The sequence below is a fragment of the Synchiropus splendidus genome, chromosome 8 (assembly GCF_027744825.2).
Source record: "Synchiropus splendidus isolate RoL2022-P1 chromosome 8, RoL_Sspl_1.0, whole genome shotgun sequence".
NCBI classification, from domain to species: Eukaryota; Metazoa; Chordata; class Actinopteri; order Syngnathiformes; family Callionymidae; genus Synchiropus; species Synchiropus splendidus.
The window spans coordinates 13781607-13796587 of record NC_071341.1 but is presented as its reverse complement, the minus strand read 5'-3'; the positions used below and the strand labels follow the sequence as shown (position 1 = coordinate 13796587).

The 14981-nt window shown below is 46.7% G+C and overlaps 4 protein-coding genes and 2 non-coding genes across 14 annotated transcripts in view; 4 read left to right on the top strand and 2 right to left on the bottom strand.

The window, feature by feature from the left end:
- Positions 1-1216: 1216 nt before the first annotated feature.
- Positions 1217-2572, top strand: LOC128763985 (mth938 domain-containing protein-like). Its single transcript, XM_053873310.1, has 3 exons — positions 1217-1522; positions 1823-1918; positions 2095-2572. Exons 1-3 carry the CDS (start codon positions 1391-1393, stop codon positions 2233-2235), a joined length of 369 nt encoding a protein of 122 aa, XP_053729285.1. The 5' UTR covers positions 1217-1390; the 3' UTR covers positions 2236-2572.
- trnar-ucu (transfer RNA arginine (anticodon UCU)) lies at positions 1949-2036 on the top strand. Its single transcript is given in 2 exon segments — positions 1949-1985; positions 2001-2036. It is a non-coding gene; the product is annotated as a tRNA-Arg (tRNA).
- A 473-nt stretch (positions 2573-3045) lies between the features above and the next one.
- Positions 3046-3133, top strand: trnar-ucu (transfer RNA arginine (anticodon UCU)). Its single transcript is given in 2 exon segments — positions 3046-3082; positions 3098-3133. It is a non-coding gene; the product is annotated as a tRNA-Arg (tRNA).
- A 330-nt stretch (positions 3134-3463) lies between these two features.
- On the top strand, positions 3464-4484 carry LOC128763668 (mth938 domain-containing protein). The gene is made up of 3 exons (XM_053872730.1): positions 3464-3598; positions 3667-3762; positions 3858-4484. Exons 1-3 carry the CDS (start codon positions 3467-3469, stop codon positions 3996-3998), a joined length of 369 nt encoding a protein of 122 aa, XP_053728705.1. The 5' UTR covers positions 3464-3466; the 3' UTR covers positions 3999-4484.
- ints4 (integrator complex subunit 4) lies at positions 4456-12635 on the bottom strand. Of its 2 annotated transcripts, none has more exons than XM_053872728.1 (24): positions 12505-12635; positions 11506-11700; positions 11244-11361; positions 11026-11132; positions 10716-10830; positions 10482-10567; positions 10112-10162; positions 9637-9725; positions 9413-9533; positions 9272-9343; positions 9034-9208; positions 8761-8966; positions 8457-8599; positions 8138-8253; positions 6759-6892; positions 6517-6683; positions 6105-6198; positions 5883-5963; positions 5685-5815; positions 5379-5438; positions 5156-5315; positions 4947-5090; positions 4763-4883; positions 4456-4700 (listed from the first exon to the last, which is right to left on the bottom strand). In XM_053872728.1, the coding sequence occupies exons 1-24, from the start codon at positions 12556-12558 to the stop codon at positions 4516-4518; spliced, it is 2925 nt and encodes a 974-aa protein (XP_053728703.1). In that variant the 5' UTR covers positions 12559-12635; the 3' UTR covers positions 4456-4515. The 2 variants fall into 2 exon arrangements, with proteins under 2 accessions (XP_053728703.1, XP_053728704.1); XM_053872729.1 differs by having other exon boundaries at positions 10482-10564.
- An 850-nt stretch (positions 12636-13485) lies between these two features.
- Positions 13486-14981, bottom strand: part of si:cabz01090165.1 (uncharacterized protein LOC100333421 homolog) — a 167394-nt gene continuing 165898 nt past the window's right edge. For all 8 annotated transcript variants that reach the window (XM_053872264.1, XM_053872267.1, XM_053872268.1 and 5 more), the window contains one exon: positions 13486-14377. The gene's annotated coding sequence lies outside the window, so the exon portion shown is untranslated. The remainder of the gene's footprint in view (positions 14378-14981) is intronic.

Below are 14981 nucleotides of genomic sequence, written 5' to 3'. Positions count from 1 at the left end.
GATTCAGCGTATTTGTACGTGTGGTTTTCATGAAACAGTTGATGTGTGACAAAAATATACTCCTCATAAAAAAGCTTTAAAATCACTTTATAATCTGTAGAACTAATATTTGTTTTGTTTAAATTTAGAACTCGTTCAATGCTGTTATTGTTGTTATTATCTATCTTCGAAGCGCAGTACCTCTGACTTAGGTCAGCGAGAACAGCACACGCGACTCATACTCGTGGGAAAACGTCTCCATCTGGTGGTAAAAACATTGAACTCCATGTCCAATACGGTCTCCTCTATGACGCTGAAAACATGATTTTTTAAATGTGGTTAAGTCCAGAGAAAAACAGCAAATAAATACACACACACACATATATATATCACAAATTCCCTAATTAATTTGATTATTTTTTAATAGAATCCCACCCCTATTAAAATAAAAAATAAAGATGGACGAGTGTGTATTTTTATATACATAATGTCAGTATGAACTGTGGACTCCGGGGGCCAGCAGAGGCCGCTACTTGGGCTCTTTTTAAAAAGCCAACAAAACCTAAAAAAAGAACTGACTAAATGCTAGATCATAGCAACTACGTGTCCACGCGACTCCACACAAACATGACAGATGCCGGGCAGTAAAGGGTCTGGTCGCTGTCTGGGCGCACAACATCGTTCAAAAACAACTCAAACTCCAAGAACACTGAGGTGCGCAGCCGGGATTCAGGCTCCCGAGACAGAACACTGCAGTGTGAAAGCGCCCTTAGAACCATCTAAGAGACGCGATCGTGTCCTTCTCCTGCGGGGAGATGAAGGTCCAGGGAAGTTCCAGACAGGAGAGTTAGTTAGTTGGAAGTTCGTTTTGCACCCAACATCTCAGTCGAGGAGGAGCAAAAGCAAGAGAGCGAGAGATTTGTCCACTGGCAGCAGTGGGTTTGTACACTTGCAAAAATATATATGAGGACTTGTAGTTTTTTAAATTTTTAAATTGCGGGAAAAAACTTCAACAATGTGAAATTCATCAAGTGCGCAACTCCAGAGTGGACAACTTTGTGGCTACAAATTTATAATTACGCATACTCAATTTATCGGCACCTCCTCTGTGACTCCAAATCCACTTTGCTCCCATTTTACCTTCATAGACTGGCTCGAATCGGAAGACCGGTGGTTGGTTAGAACCCGCGCATGCGCGTTACTAACTTTCGATTTCGGCACCGGAATTTCCGGATCACATCGGGCAGACGGACCAGATCAGGCAGTGAAAACCAACAAACTTCACCGCGGCCGATTACCGTCGTTAAGTTTTTCCTATTTAAAACTGACCACCTGACATCACTTGGAAGTCAAACTGTCATTTTTATAGTCCGCACCACCGTCTAAGAGACTTGTCCCGAGTGACAGCTCCATGTCTTCACCAGAGATCGTGTCCCTGTCCTGGGGCGAGATGAAGGTCCAGGGAAGCTCCTGCTCTTACAAAGACTGCAAAGTCTGGCCGGGAGGCAGCCGGGCCTGGGACTGGAGGGAGACCGGCACTCGGGTGAGACGCACGGGTGATGCAGGAAGAGAGACAGAAAACTGAAAAGTCTCTTGCGTTTTTAACATGTTTTCTTAAGACAAACTGGAAATGCATGAGTATTAACGTTGGAATATGTATTTATTAAGTTCAAGATAAACAAAGATAGAAGATAAATAAAAAAAAACACTCTCAAAAAAAATTTAAATTAAATAAAGATGCATGTCAGTATGAACAGTGTGTATGTAATGTTCACTGGGGGGCAGCAGAGGCCGCTACATGGGCTGTTTTTGAAAAGCCAATGAAACGTTGTTCCCTACTCAGCATGTTCCAGGAGTCCAGCCGGCCGATCTGGACGAAGTCCTGAAGTCTGGTGTGGACACGCTGGTGATAGGACGCGGCATGAATGAAGTTCTCCAGGTGAGTTTTGCTTTTGTTTTGTTTGTGCCTGGCTCTGTGGCGCAATGGACAGCGCATTGGACTTCTAGACATGAGTGAAGGCATTCAAAGGCTGTGGGTTCGAGTCCCACCAGAGTCGGTTTTTGTTGCTGTAGTGGTCATACCCTGGCTGTGATGATGATGCGCTGCCTCCTCAGGTTCCGCCAGCCACCGTGAACTTTGTGACCCAGAAGGGGGTGGACGTCCGAGTCCTACAGACGGAGAAGGCAGTGGCGGAGTATAATTGCCTGGTGACCCAGGGCGCTAAAGTGGGCGGAGTCTTCCACTCCACCTGCTGAGACATCTGGACCGCTGAAGATGATCCTCGGCCCGGTTCAGACGCGATGAATAAACTGCGACTGGAATTATGTGACTCAATCGCCAGAAGAACCTTGGAAGAGTTCTCATCCTGATCTCCATCTGCCGCAGTTTGACTCCTGAATCCTGATGGAGACACCGACACAGTGAAGCTGTCTATCACAGAACGATAGCTGCCCTCGAACTGCCTTTATTTAGCAGCGGCGGTTTGAGTCGTGTAGTGCGGTGTTGGTTTTCAGGACAGAAATAGACTGGCTGCACACAGGAAGGGACGCTGACATGTAAGTGTTGCTCATGTTGTTGTCCACAAATAAACCATTGTTGATCCGACCTCTTGCTCCAGAACCGTCTGAGCACCAACTGTCGAGTAACGCGATTGTTTAGGAGACACTGAACCCATCTGAACAAACATGAGTTCAGTTGCATTCATGGAGCAGCTGCTTCTGCTCTCAGGGTTTTAGGACTTTGGCACCACTTATCAGTGTCTTCATGAAGAGCAGTGTGGGGACTTCCAGACGTGTGAAGGTGCTCAATAGTTGTGGGCTCGAGTGCTCTCAGAGTTGCTTTTAATTCTGAGTGTTGCCACTGGGCACCTCACGTTATTGCTGTGACACACTTGGTGCACACTTCTGCTCCTTGGAACTGAAACACCTCACTGATCCACACGTTTCTTCCTGATCTACTTCTTCCCGTGGACACTGAGTGTGTCCCAGTGTGGGCTCCATGTTGTGAGAAGAGGATCAGTGCATGAAGAGTTGGAGTCTTCAGTGTGATGTCTGATGGATATATGTGGCTCTGTGGCGCAATGGACAGCGCATTGGACTTCTAGACACGTGTGATGGCATTCAAAGGTTGTGGGTTCGAGTCCCACCAGAGTCAGTTTTAAGTCAGGGTGTTGTCCTCATATGACAGGCGCAAACATAATCGTCTAATCTCTTGAATCCTAGCAGACTGGCTCTGTGGCACAATGGACAGCACATTGGACGTGTAGGCATTCAAAGGTTGTGGGTTTGAGTCCCTCCAGAGTCAGTTTTGACAGTTGTAACATACAAGCTCTTCAACATCTCATATTTATCCAAAAAGTCTGAGCCACAGGCAGTCGCTAACTATGCATGAATGGTTGTGGGTTTGAATCCTGACACAGTTGCATTCTGGCTTGCTAGTCTATTGTCGGAGCTAAGAACCATAGAAATCTTTCCACCTCAGCCGGACATGTCCTCCCCGACGATCGCCTCTCTGTCCTGGGGTCACATGAAGGTGAAGGGCTGCTCGTCCAGCTACAAAGACTGTAAAGTCTGGCCTGGAGGCAGCCGGACTTGGGACTGGAGAGAGACCGGGACTGATGTAGGTATTCCCACGCAGTCATGAACGGATCAGGGGTTCTGTATCTGCTGTAGCTCTGTTGTCTTCAGCATTATCCTGGAGTCCAGCCGGCCGACCTGGAGGAGGTGCTGAGGAAGGGAGTGGACCTGCTGGTCATCGGCCGCGGCATGAGCGAGGCTCTTCAGGTGAGAGGCGCAGAGCTTCCTGCTACCCTCTATAGTCCTACAAACAGGTTGGTTCAGTCCGGACGGTGCAACCTGGTGGCCGTCTCTCCTCTCAGGTTCCTCCCTCCACTCTGGACTTCGTCAAACAGAAAGGGGTCCAGGTCCAAGTGCTGCAGACAGAAAAGGCCGTGGCTGAGTACAACAAACTGGCCGAACAAGGAGCCAAAGTGGGCGGAGTCTTCCACTCTACCTGCTGAGAGTCCTCCATCCATCCTGTTGTTTAGAAACAATCCACAGGCGAGCCAAAACATTACGACCACAGACAGGTGGACAATTCATTCATGCTTTAAACATTATCATGACTTCTTTTTCTTTCTGACGCAACTGACTTGTTCCAGCAAGCAAACTAAGCAAGAACCAGAACCATGGCTCATTCCCTACCCTTTTCACTTTACGCATACCTCTTCAAACATCTGCCTTGTTTCTGCAAACTGCAACCGTGGAAACCATCCTCGTATGAGACGCCTTAAATAACCTTTGAACTCACCATTCAACTGACCTGTCAGGACACGCACTAAAGTAACCTGATGTGACTCAAAAGACACAATGGCCCGGTGGTATGGTATGGTATGTTTTGGCTCCGCTTCACAGTGGATGGAACACTGACTCGCTGATCTTGTAGAATCAAAGGAGTCGGAATAAACAGATGAATCAGTTGTTTATTTGCTGCAGTCGAAAATAAGTTGACAGTAAAAATCGGAAAACAAGTTGCTGTTATCGTCGCGCGGGTTTGGGCATGATGTAGACTTTCACAGGTTTGCTGAACGGGATGGTTCCCTCCACGGCGGCCTCTGTTGGCTGGAGGGCGTCGGTGCTGTCGCTCCAGCTGAATTTAGGGGCCGAAGAGGGGGAGGAGGAGGAGTAGGCCAGCAGGAGGCGCACTTCGATCTGCGACGGCTCTGAGAGGAGAGTGGAGACAGTCAGAGACGGACGGTCAAACAGAGGAGAGCGGAACACTGACCGGTCCAGGACGTGTGCGACAGGTAGACCTGAGTGATGAGTCGCCGTCGGGTCGGTCCGGGTTTTCGGAAGTCGCTGGGTTTTGGATGGATCACGTGACTCTGTCCGTCGGGATACAGGACCTGCGGAGATGGACGTCAATGAGGCTTCAGCGGCACTGTGTCACGAGCATCTGTCCCACACACCTGAACCTTGATGGTGGACTCCGGATCCTGGACGTGCTCCAGAGTAGCGTCGATGTCCAGCGCCACCACCAGGCCGGATGTGAACCGCAGCGGGTTGTCCGACTCTCCAGTGGGCTCAATGATGTTGGCCGTGGCCCGGTGGATCTGAGAAAGGACGGAGAATGTTTGTTCAAGCCTTCATCTGTTGCCAGGATCAAACGCCAAGGTACCTGCGGTGGGAGGCTCAGCTGCAGGAGCCCGCTGTGCCGTAGCGTGGTCTGCAGGATCTTCACCAGCTCCACCGGCTCGCAGGACGACAGACGGGGCATAAGCTCCAGCAGCTTCTCCACAAACGTGCCTTGGAGGTGCGGGAGCTCCGTCAGAAACATCCTGTGGGACCGGAGATGTTGACATAGAGCCAGAGAATGAGGAGTCACCAGACACACAACCCACCTGTGAAAGCATTCGATGTCCTGCAGGAACTTCTCGCAGCTGCTGATCAGAACGTCCAGCCTGAGACCAGACAGAAACAAGCTCAAATGCATTGATGTTACTGAACATTTGACAGCAACACAGTGAAGTTAAGATGACCACTTCATCCATCATCTTCTGCCTCTCATACGGGATCATCTTCTACACGTTTCCTGTCATGAAGCAGCTGCTCTTCCAGCCCCATGTTCCCTCAGAAGACAACTTCTTGTCTCGTGTAATCACATCTGCGTGGAGAAAACATGGCAGCGGGAGAGTTCATGGACTGACCCCTGGCGGCTGCGGGCGTTCAGGACCAGCTGTAGCGCTTTGGCCTGCAGACGCATGTGATGGATGGTGGCCAGCTGTCGGTTCTCCAGCCCTCCGTACATGAACTCCAGCTTGTACGTTTCCTCCAGGATCTGAAACAGCAGGAACGTCAGAGCCCACATCAAGACAGCGACGTTTCGAGGAGGAGAGTTCATTGACCTGCTGGGTCGCCGCCGTCGCTGTGAGGTTCTGTTTGAGGCACAGAGGGACAGCCATAGTCCAGAGCTTCTCCTGCAGCGCCTGCAGTAGCAGCCAGAGCATCCCATCATTTAAAAGTGTACGGTGAAAGAAAGAAGCGCACCTTCATCTTCCTTCACTTGTCAACTGATGCTACCAAGTCAAACAATCGCTGACGGTTTTATGTCTTAGGGGAGATTTTACCTTCATGAGGAGCAGCTGGCAGTGAAGGTATGTGGCGCAGAAGTCAGCAGCCCCGGCCAGTTCTGCCTGCAGCTCCCCGAGTCTCTGCAGGTCCCTGGTGGGCCGGACAAGAAGAGTTCAGCGTCTCTCTCTACACAACATGCCTGGTGAGCGTGAGGGCTTATTCTTGACAAAACACACTCCCTGTGAGGACCATTTCGTGGGGACATCTGGCTGGACCCCACGAGGTTAAGCCTCATTTTGAGGATGAAGACATCAAAAGTGTGTCATTCTAAATGGGATTCGGTTTGGTTCAGTGTCCTGGTTAAGATTAGCCATGTGTTTTGGATGGTTTAGAGGGAGAGGCTGGGGAAAGGGTTATGGCAATGAGAGGTCCTCACAAGTATAGAAATAAAAGTGTGTGTGTGTTTACCGGATGGTGAAGACCAGCAGGTCCTGGGCTCCAGGAGCTTCCAGAGTCTGGATGGCGCTGACTCTGTTCAGACTCTGCTGGAGGAAGACCTGGGCCGATTCCACAGAACCTGAAGCAGAACCGGAGCCCACCGAGTCCAACCCGAACACCTGCTTCCTGCCTGGCAACTGAGCAAACACAGAAAGCAACCATGAAGCGTCTCCATGGCGACCACAGTCACGCTGTCTCTTCACAGCTCTCACCGTGAGCGGGGGCACCAGGTGGGACAGGCTGTCCCTCAGGTAGGCGTAGTGTCTGAAGGTGTGGTCGGAGAAGAGCGCCGGCATGGTAGGGCAGGACTTGGCCGCGTTGAAGACCAACACCAGGACAGCAATGTCTGGGATGAGTGAGTTAAGATTACAGAGCTACATTTTTACATGCGACACTCTCCTTTTTATTTTCATGTGTCGCCTCAATGAAAGTCAAATTCTAGAACGGTGGCACATGGATTTTTGCCTGATGAAGGGTTGTGTTAATTTTGTCTCCCATTTTTCAACTTAGTCTTACTCTTGAGCCAAAGTCTTAGTCACAGTTTGTCATTCACATACCATTTTTGTTAGTCATGTTTTAGTCAAATAAAAGTCACAACAACTTTGTCTAGTTTTACCGAAACCGAAAACTCTGTATTTTAGTCACATTACAGTCATTTCATTCCAGAATACTTTTTTTTCCAGTTGACTAATGTTCCATGGCAAAAATATTAAAATTAAAATCTGAAATACTAAGCATTTGAATAAACTGAAAGAATGAATCCTGGGTTTAAGTGTTTCGATTCTTGACTCAATGGGGATTTATTAGATACACTTCATGTTTTATATTATTAGAAACACCAACAAAATAAAAATTAAAAAATGGCGTTAAATCATATACACTTTAGAGCTCTACTTTTGTACTTGAGCATCAATAGGTTTAATAAACAATACTAACTTAAAATGCAGGGTTTTGCATAAATAAATAAAAGAGAAATGGAAAGCAGCCAAATAAGAATGGTAGCCATTGAACTGGAGACAAAAATAATAGTTTTTAATCTGAATGTTTCCGTCTTGTTTTTATACGTTTCATCATGTGAGATTTCATATTTAATAAAGGGATCATTATTCTAAAGGCATGGCGGCTCTCATTTAAACCGCGGCGCTGCGTCATGATGGTTTCTATGTCGTGTAAAAACTGAAATGGCAGAGCTACTATCTCCAGCGTTTGCGGTAATCCTCCTGCAAGCACTTCTGTTTGGTCGCAGCAAGAGGAAACGTGATTGGAGGATACTTCTGCTGTCATGAACCAGTTGTGCTTCGTCTTGTGTGAAAACGAATATGGGATTTGTTTTGTTTGTTTCATTTTAGTCTTTTATTCATACGTATATTGACTCAGTTTTCGTCAGTGTTATAACAATGGTGTCGTCTCGTCACCGGCTCGTGTTCGTCACGGGAAATAGGGGCGTCGACGAACAAATTTCGTCACATCTGACGAAATTAACACGACTTGGGGGGAGTGGAATCGAAGAGGAGATGAAGAGAGTGAGTGAAAGAGAGAATGGAGGAGGAGTGGTGTGGTGAGGACGAAATGTTCACGGAGTGAAGGATACAGGCCGGATCATCCATGTCTGGTTCTGGTGTGTCGAAGTACGGGTGAGTGCTGAGCAGCTCCGGGACCAGTGGCAGTACCAGGGTAGGGTGACGGGAACCCACGAACTTCAAACACCTGTGTAGGAAACAGACGTCAGCTGCACTGGAATTCCCTACATCCCAAATACCTCAACCCCAAAACAAAACCAGACCAGTCAGGTGCTCGCTGCTTTCACAGCAGGCCCTACAGTTCAGTGTTACTGAAGCTGTGAGTACACCTGCTGGGTCTCTATACAATAACCTGCAGTCAAGAGTGTTGCAGGGTGTCCGCAGACTCACTTCCACACAGAGTTGCGGTCTGACGGATACTTGTTGAGGTTCTTAAGGAGCTCCAACAGAGCCAGCTGGATGCATTCTTTGGTGGAGACGTTGGTGAAGCACAGCAGCTCATGCAGAGCCTCTCGGATGTCCCGGGATGAATCCTACACACACACACACACACACACACTCACAGTTGACAGCTGAACTAGACATTTACAACCGTTTTCACTGAGCAGAAACAGAGTGATGGAGCAGGACTACTTCCTCATGCCCTCATGAGTAAACATCCTGTTCACTGTCTGATATTTTAGAAGGCGGTCACCTCCAGCACAGCCAGCACTGTGTCCAGCTGGTCCTCTCTGAGGGTGATGTGAGTGGAGATCTCTCGCAGCACGTGGATAGACTGCAGCCGCACTTCCTCGATCTCGTCGTTGAACATGTCCACCAGGAAGTCCAGACACTTTTCAGCAAAGCTGGGAGAGGACCGAGCCAGCTGACACAAGGCCTCCACCGCAGCGATGCGCACCTCTAGAGCAGCGGATAGAAATCAGTGATGCCGATGATGGAAAGACTCCAGCTGACAAGATGTTCTCACCAAACATCTCGTCCTCCAGGCCGTGAACGAAGGCTCCGCAGGCGCCAGAGGCAATCAGGTTGACTGTGTTGGTGTCCAGTTTCTCTTTGGGAGCATCGTCAGCCCACTTCCGTCCAGAGGAGAACTCTCCGGAGGCAAAGAGCTCCCTGGCTCGCTCGTGAGCGGTTCGCTTTCTCTGGAGACAGATGGCAGGGTCAGAGGGGTCACGAGAGAACTTGAGCTGACTTCAGCGACTCACCCTGAGGTCTGACATCAGCTTCTTGTCCAGAGTTTGCTCCAAGAAGTGATGACTGACCAGCTTCATGGAGCCCTGAACACCACCGTAACGTCATCGCAAGTGGAACACAGAGAAGACACCAGCGACAGACCGGGTTCTCACCAGAGTCTTGGCTGCCTGTACTCGCACCATCCAAGAGCCGTCGCTGACCATGTGGCTGATCTTCCCAAACGCATCGTCCACCAGCCGGATCTCTTCGTTGGACGACGGGATCGGAACAATGCTGAGGAAAGAGACGACTGATGAGCTGCAGCAACGTCACACATGGTCTTCATTGAGGTCCCAGTCGACCTGCTGTCTCTCTAACTTGTTTAAGACCAACTCACCTCTCTGGATACAACAAGCTGAGGACCCAAACCATCTGCACGGCAGCAGATCGGACCTGCTCGTAGTCATCAGCCAGCAACCTGCACGCCTAAACACACACACATATTCATTCTGATTGCTCATATATATATAATCCAGTTGACCTTAAAGATGCTCTGCCTGTTTCAGTTCTAGAAACTCTGCATCCAAAAAAGCCAATTTCTTCTTTCATCTGGCATGAATGACTAACTATCATCTCATGGTTGGTACCTTTATCCAACTCAGGGTTTCTACAACATGTAGGATTGTGTTGCTTAAATGAGAGCTGCCATGCCTCTCACAAATGGAGTGGAAACAGAGTAATGCATAAAAACGCATCGAAGAGCTGGACATGTCTTTAACAGAAAAATCCTGAAAGGAACAACATAACTAAATGACAGGGATCATAAAAGCCTGGAGCTACAGTAAAAACATCTCTCTCTCTCTATGACCGACCTGCTCATAGATGATCTGGTGGATCTTCATTCCTCGCTCGTGAAGCTGGAGCTGAAAACAAACCATCAACAGTGACGACTGGATTCACAAAACAGAGGACAAAAGTTTTCTGACCTTCTTAAGACCACCAACTTATGGGAACATTTTGCTTGTGTCCTCACAAGACTTTGAGGGTTAAAACGTTAGTAAAAGTATGTTATTATAATCGGACGCCAGTTTGGTTCAGAGCCCCGGTTAAGGTTAGCCATGTGTTTTGGATGGTTAGGTTTAGAGGGCGAGGATGGGGAAACAATTATGATAATGAGAAACCTCACAATGTCCCCACAAGGATAGAAATATAAACATGTGTATGTGTGTGTGCCACTCCCACCATAGCTTTGAGTGCTGCCGTCCGCACTCTTGGATCCTGATCCCCAAAGTAGTCGCTGATGATGCTCTGTACATCCCTCACTCCTGCTGGAGGATGAAAGAAGGGAGATGAAACAAAAGGTGTTGAGGGAGGACGTTGAGGTGGACGATGCCTCCTTCGTGCATCCATGTTATCAGCCCTCTTCAGTGAAGAGTCAACATTAAACACAGGGTTTCCTCAACTGTGAAGTCACACCTGAGGATGTGCCAGGTCCATCGCTGTCTTTGGTCAGAGCGGCGTCCATCACACCGAGATACCCGAGGAGCTGCAGACACTTGTTCCTCACCCCGAAGTAAGTGTCAGACAGCAGCTGAGAGAGAGCAGGCGAGTTGGAATAGCTCACGAGGGGATGCACCGAGTCATGCTATACTGCCCAACACATCCAGCACTTTGGATTCACTCCATTTTTCAGTCAGTTAAACTGGTGCTGAAGCCACTTCTGAGAGACGACAGTACTGGTGCGCCTCGAGGCTGCAGAGTGGGTTTCAGGGAGCAAGTGTGTTACCTTGCAGGCCACATCCACAAGTCTCTGTCTGACAGATGGACTGTCGGGAAGTTGGGTCCCGATGACCAGCAGTGTGTCCAGCAGCTGAGCAAGAACCTGGTGAGACTCTACACAAACACACACCGACTGAAACTTGTCATCTATTCAAAACTTATGTCAAGTTCACATCCCTGATGCGACTATTGAAACAGATCAACACATGCGTGTGCGCATCTTACTCTCGTTTCCAATGATGTTGACCACATCATCTACGATGCAATCTGGGTGGAAGTCCTGGGTCTTGGACAGCAGCCCCAGCAGGGAGGCAATCTTTAGCCTCACAGAGTTATCAGTCTCCTGGAGAGAAGACACAGCACTGTTGGAGTAACTCTTCTCCTGAAGTGTGTCCATGACTCAGACTGATGCGTCCACAGCTCAACACAGAAACATGCTTCAACAACATCTCCAAAGCCTACATGTTCACGGCTCAAACATACTCACTTTATAGTAGTGCTCCAGCAGGATCCGGACCACACCCTCCACACTTTCAGCCTCTACTGGCTGGCGGGCGAACTGCAGCAGGTACTGCAGCGCATCAGTGGAGTTGGTGGCTTTGCAGAGGTCAACATGCAGTGCTGCAGACTTGCTGGGTTTGGACAGACGGAGCTTCTTGGCCGGAACTTCTTCATGAGGAATCTTTGAGAGAGCAAGTTCTTTTCAATGTACCTGCTGCATGTTAAACACACTTCTCTCGGCATTTCCCACCAGTCAGACTCCACCACTTTCACTTGTCTTCACCCTCCTCTGGTCACACCTCCATCACGAACATCATTATCTGTCCACCATAACGTTGTCTCTAAAGTTCTCTAACTTTTCTGACTCTAACTCCTGAGTCTCTTCTCTTTCCCTCTTGCTGCAGCTCTGATGTCACACTGCGCCCTGGCTGCACTCTCTTCTCCACCTCCATCACTGTGTCAAACTGATGACTGACCCCCACACCCTCTTCTCCCCATCTTCACTTCCCTCACAGTCACTTACATTCCTTTCCCCATATATCGTACTTAATAGTAAGTTTAATAAAAAAAGCCAGTCAATTTTAAACCTGAATCAGTGGCTGCACATGATAGCACTATTTCCAAAAACCATGAATAGTTTTAGCAAACAATAAAAAGAGGAATATACCATCGTCATTATTGGCTTGGCTTTTATTTTAAACAAAAACAGAACCCTAAATGTCAATTTAATATTTCATAATCGTGTTATACTTCTCGGAAAACAATCAATTTCGCCAGTAAATCTACAACGTGTTAAGATAATACACCTCTCTCCCTTGTGTCGGCTGCAAATGACGGCCTATATTCTAATATTTGATTGTTTCTAGCTGATATAACAGACGTTAGCCGTTAGCATGTAGCTATACATCTTGAGCTGCTAGCAGCCGCCGACTGTCAATGACTGGATTGAAGTCGATAAACGGTCCGTTATGACATTCCCGCTCACCTGAACAACTTTGGAGAATTCCTCGTACACTCGTTTCTTCAGGTGTGCAGCCATGACGAGCGAATATTTGTTGTTGTCGAGCCGAAGCTATGCGTCCATCAATCCGGCTTCCGTAGCTACGGCAACCGTCGAAACGCGATTTGTCTTTTTTTTTCTTCTTCCAAGCAAATTACACACGCTTTACACTTGCCCGCACATAAACTGTGTATAAAATAGAGCAGAGTGTAGAAAGATTTTTGTAAATATGAATTCCATCAGTTTGCCTCGATATGTCCTTCATTATATCTTCCAAATAAAGGAACAAAAAGATATGCATATTCATGAGTTCACGTCATTTGTTAGATAGTATATTGTTTGTACATATGATGAATGTTATTGATATCATTATTTCATTATAATAAAAATATGAAGCTAATGTTTGACGATCTAGTTCTCTATTGGTACAACTGAGAAAATTGATCTATTGGTACAATGCACAACTGTGGGAAGAATGAAGTGCCTGTAACTAAACTAAAAATAAAAAGAATGCTTTAAAAGAGGTTTTAGTGTTTCATGGTTCAATCAGTTTTGGATTCTCAAGTGTATTAACTTTAACTGACTTATAATGTGATACAGACAGAAAATGAAAAAAAAAAAAAAATAAAATCTGTGATGATATAAAACAAACAAACAAAAAAAAATTATGAAAACAACAATAATAAGGTCAAAAAAGTTTATATTTTAATTTGCAGTTAAAAATGAAAATGAAAAACAACCAATTAAAAAAGTGACAGTCCATTAAAAAAAGCAAATTAAAAGACAAAAAAATAATAACAAAAAATCATATTTAGAAATAATTTGGTAAAATGAAATATTTAAATAAAATGGACTTCATGTATAAAACAAAATGTAAAAATGAAAATAAACATTAACAAAATACAAGATCAATTATATTCAAAAACAGATAATAGCAAATATTTCATTTTCAATAAGAAACACCATTTACCAAGAAAAATACTTTTTTTATTTCATTATAAATCCACATAGTTGTATTTATGAAAGCATAAAATTCCCATATGACGGTTTTGTTTTCTCTTGTTTCTTCATTATATTCAAAGTAATTCATCATGGGTATCAAACCATCGAATACTGCTGGGTGAATGTCACATACAAACACAGACACTGTCGAACAGCAAAGTGAGGGGGACGTGTTGGGGAGGTCGGTGTCATTCCTGCCGGTCAGATCTTCTAAATACATGTGACCACGAGCGCCGGCGGGGAGAAGTAGGAACACTTAAGGTCACCGTTGGTTTGGACAGTTCGGTCACTTCCAGAGACGAAGAATTCCGTAGATGTGCTTTCAGTTTTGCTGCTCTTTCTGTGAAACATTCCCGCAAACTTGAGTTGCACAGCCAGAAGATCGATAGTACTGGAGAGTATAGTCGTCAGTCACTCATGGAGACAGAGAGAAGAGGTGAAACGTACGAGTAAAGTGCCAGAAGAGTTTCTCAGTATTTCACGCGAGATGATGTGCTTTAGTCCAAGGCCAACCATGAAGTTTGCCCCTCGCTCTCACAGCGTTGTGCTTCAGAACGTCTGCATATTTGCCGTGCCGCTGTCATTCCACTTGAAATCCTTTGGCATGTGACTGTGATCCGGAGACAAGAAGAGTCTGTGTCGTCTGCAGTGAAGCCTGGAGTCCTTTTTCTCCTCAAATCCAAACCAGATTCTGTCTCAGACGAGTCCTCTGTTTCCCAGTGAAACAGACGTGGATCCTTTAACCCAGACCCGCGCTCAGCAGGGCCGTGATGGCGTCCAGAGCTGGGCTTCACTTGACTCCTGCTGATGCTGGAGGCAGCAGGTTGAAGCGTCTGGACCACTGACGCGACGACACCTGAAGGGAGGAGAGCAGACTGAGTGATGGAGGTCAGACACACTTCTTCGGTCAATAAACCGATAGATCGTTTTACAGAGATGATAAACTGTCTAAAAATCAGGAAAAATAAAAGCAGAAAAAAGTGCAACTTACACCTCAAAGGAAAAGAATGATTCACAAAAGGAGTACGTTGATGTGTGTTTGTTGTAGCTTGTTTATTCAATTACGTAAGTGCTGGGATTGGGTCGAGAGAAATAAAAAAATAGACAGAGCAAAAAATGTCCAATCAAAAATGTTTAATTTGAGAAACAAACCAATAATCTGAGATGTTGATAGAAAGGTAAAGACTGTCTCTACCTCCTGGAGAGGAAAGAGTGCAACTGCATGAGGAGACCGTGAGAGGGCGCTGCTGCACATGTATAAGGACAGTGAGCTGTAGGGGGAGTGAAGGTAAGGAATGATCAGGATCTGCATGTGTCCATGAGAGTAAGAAGGAAACAGAAGATCCGGAGATGACAGCATGAGGACAGTTCAAGTGTTCAACCTCCCAGAGTGATGGAGGTGAAGATAGGAGTTGGACTGTGCCGCAGCAAGAGCGACAGAAGTGTTGTCGATGAAGAAG

Coding starts and splice junctions, on each gene's coding strand:
- ints4 (XM_053872728.1), bottom strand. CDS start 12,558: ATGGCTGCACACCTGAAGAAACGAGTGTACGAGGAATTCTCCAAAGTT. Junction 8,967..9,033: donor CCTGGAGGACGAGATGTTTG/GTGAGAACATCT, acceptor CCGCTGCTCTAG/AGGTGCGCATCGCTGCGGTG. Junction 5,964..6,104: donor GCCAGCTGCTCCTCATGAAG/GTAAAATCTCCC, acceptor CTGCTACTGCAG/GCGCTGCAGGAGAAGCTCTG.
- LOC128763985 (XM_053873310.1), top strand. CDS start 1,391: ATGTCTTCACCAGAGATCGTGTCCCTGTCCTGGGGCGAGATGAAGGTC. Junction 1,523..1,822: donor GGAGGGAGACCGGCACTCGG/GTGAGACGCACG, acceptor TTCCCTACTCAG/CATGTTCCAGGAGTCCAGCC. Junction 1,919..2,094: donor GCATGAATGAAGTTCTCCAG/GTGAGTTTTGCT, acceptor CTGCCTCCTCAG/GTTCCGCCAGCCACCGTGAA.
- LOC128763668 (XM_053872730.1), top strand. CDS start 3,467: ATGTCCTCCCCGACGATCGCCTCTCTGTCCTGGGGTCACATGAAGGTG. Junction 3,599..3,666: donor GGAGAGAGACCGGGACTGAT/GTAGGTATTCCC, acceptor TGTTGTCTTCAG/CATTATCCTGGAGTCCAGCC. Junction 3,763..3,857: donor GCATGAGCGAGGCTCTTCAG/GTGAGAGGCGCA, acceptor CTCTCCTCTCAG/GTTCCTCCCTCCACTCTGGA.